The sequence below is a fragment of the Cucurbita pepo genome, unplaced genomic scaffold, assembly GCF_057944985.1.
Source record: "Cucurbita pepo subsp. pepo isolate OVF unplaced genomic scaffold, ASM5794498v1 scafford_15, whole genome shotgun sequence".
NCBI lineage: Eukaryota > Viridiplantae > Streptophyta > Magnoliopsida > Cucurbitales > Cucurbitaceae > Cucurbita > Cucurbita pepo.
The window spans coordinates 90,672-104,264 of record NW_028257920.1 but is presented as its reverse complement, the minus strand read 5'-3'; the positions used below and the strand labels follow the sequence as shown (position 1 = coordinate 104,264).

General features: G+C 34.1%; 4 protein-coding genes across 4 annotated transcripts; all 4 read left to right on the top strand.

The window, feature by feature from the left end:
- The first annotated feature begins 3,571 nt into the window (after positions 1-3,571).
- LOC147785525 (S-protein homolog 1-like) lies at positions 3,572-4,021 on the top strand. Its single transcript, XM_087120933.1, has one exon. The coding sequence runs from the start codon at positions 3,572-3,574 to the stop codon at positions 4,019-4,021; it is 450 nt and encodes a 149-aa protein (XP_086977059.1).
- Positions 4,022-5,844: 1,823 nt separating this feature from the next.
- Positions 5,845-6,294, top strand: LOC147785524 (S-protein homolog 1-like). Its single transcript, XM_087120932.1, has one exon. The coding sequence runs from the start codon at positions 5,845-5,847 to the stop codon at positions 6,292-6,294; it is 450 nt and encodes a 149-aa protein (XP_086977058.1).
- A 1,827-nt stretch (positions 6,295-8,121) lies between these two features.
- Positions 8,122-8,571, top strand: LOC147785523 (S-protein homolog 1-like). Its single transcript, XM_087120931.1, has one exon. The coding sequence runs from the start codon at positions 8,122-8,124 to the stop codon at positions 8,569-8,571; it is 450 nt and encodes a 149-aa protein (XP_086977057.1).
- Positions 8,572-12,338: 3,767 nt separating this feature from the next.
- Positions 12,339-12,788, top strand: LOC147785522 (S-protein homolog 1-like). Its single transcript, XM_087120930.1, has one exon. It carries the CDS (start codon positions 12,339-12,341, stop codon positions 12,786-12,788), a length of 450 nt encoding a protein of 149 aa, XP_086977056.1.
- The last annotated feature ends 805 nt before the right edge of the window (positions 12,789-13,593 follow it).

Genomic DNA, 13,593 nt, shown 5'->3' with positions numbered 1-13,593 from the left:
TCCTAAAACTCATAGTTTGTAAACAAAGATATATTCTATTTTCAATAAAGTTATTATTGATGTTTATTCAGTAATAAATTGTTATTGAATAAAGTGAACTTTACGATCATTAATCTAAATCCAATAAACTAAGAACACTCTGGCTATAGTATGATTACTTGAACTATATGTAGAGACATAAGAGTGGATCAAGTTCAAGTATATAGTCAAAATGATCTATGGTATAAGGATAAGACTGAGTACCTTATTCTGGGGACACTATGGATGCGGCCCACTTTTGTATATGATATAAACAATGTGATCACTAAATTGTGCATGTGGAGACATGTGAGTGGGGGCGTCCTATGCAATGAGTATTGCATAAGATCGGACCATGAAGAAAACCACTCTCACTTTATAAAGTCGTTTACTGTTGAGACTGATTTTCTTTTCATTTGATAACCTAGGTAACTCGGTTTTAATCCTGAGCTAACCATGAACTCCTGTTTATTCGGAATTATCCTTAGATTTGCATGGGTGAGAGTGGCTCTAGTTCGCCGACTCAACAGGCCTCCCATTTCAGGGGTAAGACTGGGTGAATGGCTGGGGACATGGGGTGCAAGACGGAATTCACTCCTACCCACTTTTAGGGATAGAAGAAAGGTAGTTCCCTTAAGCACTGACTCCATGTCTTGAACAAGGGGCCCCACCCTCTCATTGGCCTGAGAGGGATTCGGTTTACTGGTTGGACCACAAACCAATTGTTCATTAGAGGATCAGTGAGACATAAGGAACAAGAAATGACTTCAGGGGTAAAACGGTAAATTGACCCAGCTCTAGTTACGAACAACCTGTGAAGGATCGACTTACTAATCATGGTTATATCAGATGGACAGAAATATATCTATAGTGAGGGGAGTGCAACTACTAGGCTATAGTGGAGTGTCCTAGTAGTTAACGAATGTTGGTTAACCAGGTTAATGAGTTTAATCGGTTAATCTTCGATCGTTGGAGCCCATGATCTATAGGTCCATTAGGTCCCTCTGCTAGCTCATATCGGACTAAACCATAGAACAGTGTGACGAGTGAGTTCAAAGTGTTCGAATTCAAATTAGGGAATATGCGTTACATATATACGATATATTTAACCGCAATTTTGTTTTATTTACGAATTAAACGAAAAGAGAGAATCTGAGATATTTAAATAAGATTTAAATATCTTAAATCAATTATGTGTCGGAATTGATTGGGATTGACATTTGAATTAATATTAAATATTAATTAAATAGTTTAATTAATCATTTAATGTTACTTTAATTTGAAATTCATTATTCAAATTAATTGTTGAATTAAAATGAAGAAAGTCAAAATGTTGACTTTCATCTAATGGAAAAATCCATGTTAGTGGAATTTTGAGGTGTCAAAATTTGGTTTAACCAAACTTGCATGTTTGCCAAATAAACCCCACAAGTTTGAGTGGAATTTTGAGTGTCAAAATTTGGTTAACTCAAACATGCATGCTTGCCACATAATCCCAAACATTTGAGTGGAATTTTAAGTGTCAAAATTTGGTGATCTCAAGTTTGCATGAACATGCAAACTTGACTCTTTAAATAGAGTGATCATGATACTTGGAAGGGATTCTTCTTCATCTTGATGAAAAAACCTTGAAACAAACACTCTCTTTCACATATACAAAATCCCTCCCAAGTTTAGTCACTCACCGGATTCCACAATCCCGTTCTAAGGCCGGAGGATAGTGGAGAAGACACTAGTGGTGGTTCGAAACCGGTTCGTGAGGCAAAAGGAGTTTGAACTACAAAAGGTTAGTATTTAAACCCATTAAGTTTTAATACTTATGAACATGCTAGTTATTTACAATAATTGATGTTCTAAAAGTGCCTAAGATCCAAATTGCTTCCGCATGTGTTATATTAACACCATCAAATACAAGTTTTCAAAGTTGTACTATAGTTTTTATATTAAAACTAAAAAAAATGATGATTTTTACGGACCAATCTGAGAGAGAGTTTAGAACAATAAAATCTAAAATAGGTATTAAAAGCTCATGTTTCTGCCATCTTCACATCCATCTTAGAGTAGGATGGTAGGCACAATCCTTGAATTTCCATATATCTTATTAAAAGTTTCACATATTACATTGTAGTTCCACAATCTTTCTTGATGTCCGATTTTCAAGAATTTGGATCTCGGACCAAAACTAAAAATATGAAAAAGCAAACAAAAAAAATGAAAAGTAACATAAAATAAAACATGAAAATTCGATAAAATATAAATTTAAAGGAAGATAAACAACACCAAAATTAAATACAAAATAATATTTAATTACAAGAGGGTCCTCTTAAATTTCTTTATAAATGCGAAAATGGTGTTGGAATATACGAACACAACTAGTGAGGCAAACACCTTATATCGTGTAAAGTTATATTATTCGGTTAGTAATGCAATCACACACAATATATGACTGTGACCTATCGTTTAAACCATAGCATGACCTTAGGCTTTTTTCAATTCTTGGCAGAGTTGGATGCATGGTACTTTTCTACACACGGCCCACGTACGCATACATGGACCCTTCAGACGGATTGGTATACGTGCCCCTTAGGCCGGACTTTGTCGGGCACAACACAATACACGTGACTGGACCCTCATAAAAGAAAAGGTCTTCATGATAACATGTCGAACATATATATCGAAGGTATGCATCCGTACTAACTTAACATAACGGGGAAGTATCCCGATACACATGACATACATACATACATGCACGAGGTCCCATGATTTTTATTCACTACATATAGTTCAAGTAATCATACTATAGCCAGAGTGTTCTTAGTTTATTGGATTTAGATTAGTGGTCGTAAAGTTCACTTTATTCAATAACAATCTTCACTTGATAAACAACAATAATAACTTTATTGAAAATAGAATATGTTTTTGTTTACAAACTATACGTTTTAGGGCATAAAACCCAACATCCTAGAGATTATGGGTGTGACATGATGAAATCAAAACCCCATAACGGTTCTCCCAACAGGCATTGAGTAATTCTTGCGAAAGAAGTCTTGCGCAATTCCTGTTTGAAACTATAGTTCTAGAATTTTTTGAACTTATCTGTTCTACCTCACCCTAAAATTTCTAAGGTCCTCGTAAAAAGTTTGAAAGTTCAACTTAAAAAAATAAATCGGGAATTTAATACCTTGTTGGACTTGGGTGCTATACCATATGTAATCTATGAATTGCTTTCTCTATTTTATGCTTTCTACCGGGAAGTATTCATATTTTGTTGTCCATTTTATGAGAGTGTTTTAAAAATCAATGAAATATTTATTATTCTTGGGCTAATAACTATTATCTATTCAAGGAATTTTGTTATTGAAAATCTAATAAATCTCTCAAATTATCCCAAAATTAACCTTAAATTGTGTTGCATAAAGGAGATTAGTTAAATGATTGAGTTTTTTTGCAACCATAGCATGCATTTACATAGTTTCGTGCATGTACTATAAGTACGTATATTTATTCACATGTCCAACACAAATTGGTAGTTAAGCTAAAGGTTGATTAGGAAATGATAAAGAATATTGTCGTTTTCTTTCTTTTCACGGTGGCTTTAGTTGGGGCTCAGGTTCCAAGGGTCGCGTTACCACCACCAGGACCTTCTAGATATTACATTCATGTGGTTAACGGGCTAAGCAAACTTGGGTTGCTTGTGCATTGTCAGTCTAAAGACGATGACTTGGGGTATCATCGTTTGCTTAATCATGGAGATGATTACCAGTGGAACTTCAAGGTTAGCTTTTGGGGATCAACCCTCTATTGGTGCAAATTGGAGACGCCACAAGCATATGTCTCATTTGAAAGCTTTTGGCCTGAAACGCAGCACTTATGGCTCCGTGATAGGTGCAAACGTGGAAATGTAGGAACTTGTCTTTGGACGGCTAAAGATGATGGAATTTACTTGAGAAACTTTCTTGCTAATGTTGATGAATTGATTCACAAGTGGAACTATAAAAGTTAGAGAAGCTTTATTATCTCCTTTTGGTGGAATTATCCTTCCGGAACCAATGAAAAATAATGAAATAACACAAAATGTCGTTTTTTTTTTTTGTATGAAATTTATTTCGTAACGAAGTGTATTGTTGTTCTCCAAAATTTTAAATTATGAAGAAAAACAAAATATTATATTTGTATATGAATACAAGTTTTCAAAGTTGTAATATAGTTTTTATATTAAAACTAAAAAAAAATGATGATTTTTACGGACCAATCTGAGAGAGAGTTTAGAACAATAAAATCTAAAATAGGTATTAAAAGCTCATGTTTCTGCCATCTTCACATCGATCTTAGAATAGGATGGTAGGCACAATCCTTGAATTTCCATATATCTTATTAAAAGTTTCACATATTACATTGTAGTTCCACAATCTTTCTTGATGTCCGATTTTCAAGAATTTGGATCTCGGACCAAAACTAAAAATATGAAAAAGCAAACAAAAAAAATGAAAAGTAACATAAAATAAAACATGAAAATTCGATAAAATATAAATTTAAAGGAAGATAAACAACACCAAAATTAAATACAAAATAATATTTAATTACAAGAGGGTCCTCTTAAATTTCTTTATAAATGCGAAAATGGTGTTGGGTTATACGAACACAACTAGTGAGGCAAACACCTTATATCGTGTAAAGTTATATTATTCGGTTAGTAATGCAATCACACACAATATATGACTGTGACCTATCGTTTAAACCATAGCATGACCTTAGGCTTTTTTCAATTCTTGGCAGAGTTGGATGCATGGTACTTTTCTACACACGGCCCACGTACGCATACATGGACCCTTCAGACGGATTGGTATACGTGCCCCTTAGGCCGGACTTTGTCGGGCACAACACAATACACGTGACTGGACCCTCATAAAAGAAAAGGTCTTCATGATAACATGTCGAACATATATATCGAAGGTATGCATCCGTACTAACTTAACATAACGGGGAAGTATCCCGATACACATGACATACATACATACATGCACGAGGTCCCATGATTTTTATTCACTACATATAGTTCAAGTAATCATACTATAGCCAGAGTGTTCTTAGTTTATTGGATTTAGATTAGTGGTCGTAAAGTTCACTTTATTCAATAACAATCTTCACTTGATAAACAACAATAATAACTTTATTGAAAATAGAATATGTTTTTGTTTACAAACTATACGTTTTAGGGCATAAAACCCAACATCCTAGAGATTATGGGTGTGACATGATGAAATCAAAACCCCATAACGGTTCTCCCAACAGGCATTGAGTAATTCTTGCGAAAGAAGTCTTGCGCAATTCCTGTTTGAAACTATAGTTCTAGAATTTTTTGAACTTATCTGTTCTACCTCACCCTAAAATTTCTAAGGTCCTCGTAAAAAGTTTGAAAGTTCAACTTAAAAAAATAAATCGGGAATTTAATACCTTGTTGGACTTGGGTGCTATACCATATGTAATCTATGAATTGCTTTCTCTATTTTATGCTTTCTACCGGGAAGTATTCATATTTTGTTGTCCATTTTATGAGAGTGTTTTAAAAATCAATGAAATATTTATTATTCTTGGGCTAATAACTATTATCTATTCAAGGAATTTTGTTATTGAAAATCTAATAAATCTCTCAAATTATCCCAAAATTAACCTTAAATTGTGTTGCATAAAGGAGATTAGTTAAATGATTGAGTTTTTTTGCAACCATAGCATGCATTTACATAGTTTCGTGCATGTACTATAAGTACGTATATTTATTCACATGTCCAACACAAATTGGTAGTTAAGCTAAAGGTTGATTAGGAAATGATAAAGAATATTGTCGTTTTCTTTCTTTTCACGGTGGCTTTAGTTGGGGCTCAGGTTCCAAGGGTCGCGTTACCACCACCAGGACCTTCTAGATATTACATTCATGTGGTTAACGGGCTAAGCAAACTTGGGTTGCTTGTGCATTGTCAGTCTAAAGACGATGACTTGGGGTATCATCGTTTGCTTAATCATGGAGATGATTACCAGTGGAACTTCAAGGTTAGCTTTTGGGGATCAACCCTCTATTGGTGCAAATTGGAGACGCCACAAGCATATGTCTCATTTGAAAGCTTTTGGCCTGAAACGCAGCACTTATGGCTCCGTGATAGGTGCAAACGTGGAACTGTAGGAACTTGTCTTTGGACGGCTAAAGATGATGGAATTTACTTGAGAAACTTTCTTGCTAATGTTGATGAATTGATTCACAAGTGGAACTATAAAAGTTAGAGAAGCTTTATTATCTCCTTTTGGTGGAATTATCCTTCCGGAACCAATGAAAAATAATGGAATAACACAAAAATGTTGTTTTTTTTTTTTGTATGAAATTTATTTCGTAACGAAGTGTATTGTTGTTCTCCAAAATTTTAAATTATGAAGAAAAACAAAATATTATATTTGTATATGAATACAAGTTTTCAAAGTTGTAATATAGTTTTTATATTAAAACTAAAAAAAAAAATGATGATTTTTACGGACCAATCTGAGAGAGAGTTTAGAACAATAAAATCTAAAATAGGTATTAAAAGCTCATGTTTCTGCCATCTTCACATCGATCTTAGAATAGGATGGTAGGCACAATCCTTGAATTTCCATATATCTTATTAAAAGTTTCACATATTACATTGTAGTTCCACAATCTTTCTTGATGTCCGATTTTCAAGAATTTGGATCTCGGACCAAAACTAAAAATATGAAAAAGCAAACAAAAAAAATGAAAAGTAACATAAAATAAAACATGAAAATTCGATAAAATATAAATTTAAAGGAAGATAAACAACACCAAAATTAAATACAAAATAATATTTAATTACAAGAGGGTCCTCTTAAATTTCTTTATAAATGCGAAAATGGTGTTGGGATATACGAACACAACTAGTGAGGCAAACACCTTATATCGTGTAAAGTTATATTATTCGGTTAGTAATGCAATCACACACAATATATGACTGTGACCTATCGTTTAAACCATAACATGACCTTAGGCTTTTTTCAATTCTTGGCAGAGTTGGATGCATGGTACTTTTCTACACACGGCCCACGTACGCATACATGGACTCTTCAGACGGATTGGTATACGTGCCCCTTAGGCCGGACTTTGTCGGGCACAACACAATACACGTGACTGGACCCTCATAAAAGAAAAGGTCTTCATGATAACATGTCGAACATATATATCGAAGGTATGCATCCGTACTAACTTAACATAACGGGGAAGTATCCCGATACACATGACATACATACATACATGCACGAGGTCCCATGATTTTTATTCACTACATATAGTTCAAGTAATCATACTATAGCCAGAGTGTTCTTAGTTTATTGGATTTAGATTAGTGGTCGTAAAGTTCACTTTATTCAATAACAATCTTCACTTGATAAACAACAATAATAACTTTATTGAAAATAGAATATGTTTTTGTTTACAAACTATACGTTTTAGGGCATAAAACCCAACATCCTAGAGATTCAGGGTGTGACATGATGAAATCAAAACCCCATAACGGTTCTCCCAACAGGCATTGAGTAATTCTTGCGAAAGAAGTCTTGCGCAATTCCTGTTTGAAACTATAGTTGTAGAATTTTTTGAACTTATCTGTTCTACCTCACCCTAAAATTTCTAAGGTCCTCGTAAAAAGTTTGAAAGTTCAACTTAAAAAAATAAATCGGGAATTTAATGCCTTGTTGGACTTGGGTGCTATACCATATGTAATCTATGAATTGCTTTCTCTATTTTATGTTTTCTACCGGGAAGTATTCGTATTTTGTTGTCCATTTTATGAGAGTGTTTTAAAAATCAATGAAATATTTATTATTCTTGGGCTAATAACTATTATCTATTCAAGGAATTTTGTTATTGAAAATCTAATAAATCTCTCAAATTATCCCAAAATTAACCTTAAATTGTGTTGCATAACGGAGATTAGTTAAATGATTGAGTTTTTTTTGCAACCATAGCATGCATTTACATAGTTTCTTGCATGTACTATAAGTACGTATATTTATTCACATGTCCAACACAAATTGGTAGTTAAGCTAAAGGTTGATTAGCAAATGATAAAGAATATTGTCGTTTTCTTTCTTTTCACGGTGGCTTTAGTTGGGGCTCAGGTTCCAAGGGTCGCGTTACCACCACCAGGACCTTCTAGATATTACATTCATGTGGTTAACGGGCTAAGCAAACTTGGGTTGCTTGTGCATTGTCAGTCTAAAGACGATGACTTGGGGTATCATCGTTTGCTTAATCATGGAGATGATTACCAGTGGAACTTCAAGGTTAGCTTTTGGGGATCAACCCTCTATTGGTGCAAATTGGAGACGCCACAAGCATATGTCTCATTTGAAAGCTTTTGGCCTGAAACGCAGCACTTATGGCTCCGTGATAGGTGCAAACGTGGAACTGTAGGAACTTGTCTTTGGACGGCTAAAGATGATGGAATTTACTTGAGAAACTTTCTTGCTAATGTTGATGAATTGATTCACAAGTGGAACTATAAAAGTTAGAGAAGCTTTATTATCTCCTTTTGGTGGAATTATCCTTCCGGAACCAATGAAAAATAATGGAATAACACAAAAATGTTGTTTTTTTTTTTGTATGAAATTTATTTTGTAACGAAGTGTATTGTTGTTCTCCAAAATTTTAAATTATGAAGAAAAATAAAATATTATATTTGTATATGAATACTGTTGGGTTTTATGTCATAAAACTCATAGTTTGTAAACAAAGATATATTCTATTTTCAATAAAGTTATTATTGATGTTTATTCAGTAATAAATTGTTATTGAATAAAGTGAACTTTACGATCATTAATCTAAATCCAATAAACTAAGAACACTCTGGCTATAGTATGATTACTTGAACTATATGTAGAGACATAAGAGTGGATCAAGTTCAAGTATATAGTCAAAATGATCTATAGTATAAGGATAAGACTGAGTACCTTATTCTGGGGACACTATGGATGCGGCCCACTTTTGTATATGATATAAACAATGTGATCACTAAATTGTGCATGTGGAGACATGTGAGTGGGGGCGTCCTATGCAATGAGTATTGCATAAGATCGGACCATGAAGAAAACCACTCTCACTTTATAAAGTCGTTTACTGTTGAGACTGATTTTCTTTTCATTTGATAACCTAGGTAACTCGGTTTTAATCCTGAGCTAACCATGAACTCCTGTTTATTCGAAATTATCCTTAGATTTGCATGGGTGAGAGTGGCTTTAGTTCGCCGACTCAACAGGCCTCCCATTTCAGGGGTAAGACTGGGTGAATGGCTGGGGACATGGGGTGCAAGACGGAATTCACTCCTACCCACTTTTAGGGATAGAAGAAAGGTAGTTCCCTTAAGCACTGACTCCATGTCTTGAACAAGGGGCCCCACCCTCTCATTGGCCTGAGAGGGATTCGGTTTACTGGTTGGACCACAAACCAATTGTTCATTAGAGGATCAGTGAGACATAAGGAACAAGAAATGACTTCAGGGGTAAAACGGTAAATTGACCCAGCTCTAGTTACGAACAACCTGTGAAGGATCGACTTACTAATCATGGTTATATCAGATGGACAGAAATATATCTATAGTGAGGGGAGTGCAACTACTAGGCTATAGTGGAGTGTCCTAGTAGTTAACGAATGTTGGTTAACCAGGTTAATGAGTTTAATCGGTTAATCTTCGATCGTTGGAGCCCATGATCTATAGGTCCATTAGGTCCCTCTGCTAGCTCATATCGGACTAAACCATAGAACAGTGTGACGAGTGAGTTCGAAGTGTTCGAATTCAAATTAGGGAATATGCGTTACATATATACGATATATTTAACCGCAATTTTGTTTTATTTACGAATTAAACGAAAAGAGAGAATCTGAGATATTTAAATAAGATTTAAATATCTTAAATCAATTATGTGTCGGAATTGATTGGGATTGACATTTGAATTAATATTAAATATTAATTAAATAGTTTAATTAATCATTTAATGTTACTTTAATTTGAAATTCATTATTCAAATTAATTGTTGAATTAAAATGAAGAAAGTCAAAATGTTGACTTTCATCTAATGGAAAAATCCATGTTAGTGGAATTTTGAGGTGTCAAAATTTGGTTTAACCAAACTTGCATGTTTGCCAAATAAACCCCACAAGTTTGAGTGGAATTTTGAGTGTCAAAATTTGGTTAACTCAAACATGCATGCTTGCCACATAATCCCAAACATTTGAGTGGAATTTTAAGTGTCAAAATTTGGTGATCTCAAGTTTGCATGAACATGCAAACTTGACTCTTTAAATAGAGTGATCATGATACTTGGAAGGGATTCTTCTTCATCTTGATGAAAAAACCTTGAAACAAACACTCTCTTTCACATATACAAAATCCCTCCCAAGTTTAGTCACTCACCGGATTCCACAATCCCGTTCTAAGGCCGGAGGATAGTGGAGAAGACACTAGTGGTGGTTCGAAACCGGTTCGTGAGGCAAAAGGAGTTTGAACTACAAAAGGTTAGTATTTAAACCCATTAAGTTTTAATACTTATGAACATGCTAGTTATTTACAATAATTGATGTTCTAAAAGTGCCTAAGATCCAAATTGCTTCCGCATGTGTTATATTAACACCATCAAATACAAGTTTTCAAAGTTGTACTATAGTTTTTATATTAAAACTAAAAAAAATGATGATTTTTACGGACCAATCTGAGAGAGAGTTTAGAACAATAAAATCTAAAATAGGTATTAAAAGCTCATGTTTCTGCCATCTTCACATCCATCTTAGAGTAGGATGGTAGGCACAATCCTTGAATTTCCATATATCTTATTAAAAGTTTCACATATTACATTGTAGTTCCACAATCTTTCTTGATGTCCGATTTTCAAGAATTTGGATCTCGGACCAAAACTAAAAATATGAAAAAGCAAACAAAAAAAATGAAAAGTAACATAAAATAAAACATGAAAATTCGATAAAATATAAATTTAAAGGAAGATAAACAACACCAAAATTAAATACAAAATAATATTTAATTACAAGAGGGTCCTCTTAAATTTCTTTATAAATGCGAAAATGGTGTTGGAATATACGAACACAACTAGTGAGGCAAACACCTTATATCGTGTAAAGTTATATTATTCGGTTAGTAATGCAATCACACACAATATATGACTGTGACCTATCGTTTAAACCATAGCATGACCTTAGGCTTTTTTCAATTCTTGGCAAAGTTGGATGCATGGTACTTTTCTACACACGGCCCACGTACGCATACATGGACCCTTCAGACGGATTGGTATACGTGCCCCTTAGGCCGGACTTTGTCGGGCACAACACAATACACGTGACTGGACCCTCATAAAAGAAAAGGTCTTCATGATAACATGTCGAACATATATATCGAAGGTATGCATCCGTACTAACTTAACATAACGGGGAAGTATCCCGATACACATGACATACATACATACATGCACGAGGTCCCATGATTTTTATTCACTACATATAGTTCAAGTAATCATACTATAGCCAGAGTGTTCTTAGTTTATTGGATTTAGATTAGTGGTCGTAAAGTTCACTTTATTCAATAACAATCTTCACTTGATAAACAACAATAATAACTTTATTGAAAATAGAATATGTTTTTGTTTACAAACTATACGTTTTAGGGCATAAAACCCAACATCCTAGAGATTCAGGGTGTGACATGATGAAATCAAAACCCCATAACGGTTCTCCCAACAGGCATTGAGTAATTCTTGCGAAAGAAGTCTTGCGCAATTCCTGTTTGAAACTATAGTTCTAGAATTTTTTGAACTTATCTGTTCTACCTCACCCTAAAATTTCTAAGGTCCTCGTAAAAAGTTTGAAAGTTCAACTTAAAAAAATAAATCGGGAATTTAATGGCTTGTTGGACTTGGGTGCTATACCATATGTAATATATGAATTGCTTTCTCTATTTTATGTTTTCTACCGGGAAGTATTCATATTTTGTTGTCCATTTTATGAGAGTGTTTTAAAAATCAATGAAATATTTATTATTCTTGGGCTAATAACTATTATCTATTCAAGGAATTTTGTTATTGAAAATCTAATAAATCTCTCAAATTATCCCAAAATTAACCTTAAATTGTGTTGCATAACGGAGATTAGTTAAATGATTGAGTTTTTTTTGCAACCATAGCATGCATTTACATAGTTTCTTGCATGTACTATAAGTACGTATATTTATTCACATGTCCAACACAAATTGGTAGTTAAGCTAAAGGTTGATTAGGAAATGATAAAGAATATTGTCGTTTTCTTTCTTTTCACGGTGGCTTTAGTTGGGGCTCAGGTTCCAAGGGTCGCGTTACCACCACCAGGACCTTCTAGATATTACATTCATGTGGTTAACGGGCTAAGCAAACTTGGGTTGCTTGTGCATTGTCAGTCTAAAGACGATGACTTGGGGTATCATCGTTTGCTTAATCATGGAGATGATTACCAGTGGAACTTCAAGGTTAGCTTTTGGGGATCAACCCTCTATTGGTGCAAATTGGAGACGCCACAAGCATATGTCTCATTTGAAAGCTTTTGGCCTGAAACGCAGCACTTATGGCTCCGTGATAGGTGCAAACGTGGAACTGTAGGAACTTGTCTTTGGACGGCTAAAGATGATGGAATTTACTTGAGAAACTTTCTTGCTAATGTTGATGAATTGATTCACAAGTGGAACTATAAAAGTTAGAGAAGCTTTATTATCTCCTTTTGGTGGAATTATCCTTCCGGAACCAATGAAAAATAATGGAATAACACAAAAATGTTGTTTTTTTTTTGTATGAAATTTATTTTGTAACGAAGTGTATTGTTGTTCTCCAAAATTTTAAATTATGAAGAAAAACAAAATATTATATTTGTATATGAATACTGTTGGGTTTTATGTCATAAAACTCATAGTTTGTAAACAAAGATATATTCTATTTTCAATAAAGTTATTATTGATGTTTATTCAGTAATAAATTGTTATTGAATAAAGTGAACTTTACGATCATTAATCTAAATCCAATAAACTAAGAACACTCTGGCTATAGTATGATTACTTGAACTATATGTAGAGACATAAGAGTGGATCAAGTTCAAGTATATAGTCAAAATGATCTATAGTATAAGGATAAGACTGAGTACCTTATTCTGGGGACACTATGGATGCGGCCCACTTTTGTATATGATATAAACAATGTGATCACTAAATTGTGCATGTGGAGACATGTGAGTGGGGGCGTCCTATGCAATGAGTATTGCATAAGATCGGACCATGAAGAAAACCACTCTCACTTTATAAAGTCGTTTACTGTTGAGACTGATTTTCTTTTCATTTGATAACCTAGGTAACTCGGTTTTAATCCTGAGCTAACCATGAACTCCTGTTTATTCGAAATTATCCTTAGATTTGCATGGGTGAGAGTGGCTCTAGTTCGCCGACTCAACAGGCCTCCCATTTCAGGGGTAAGACTGGGTGAATGGCTGGGGACATGGGGTGCAAGACGGAATTC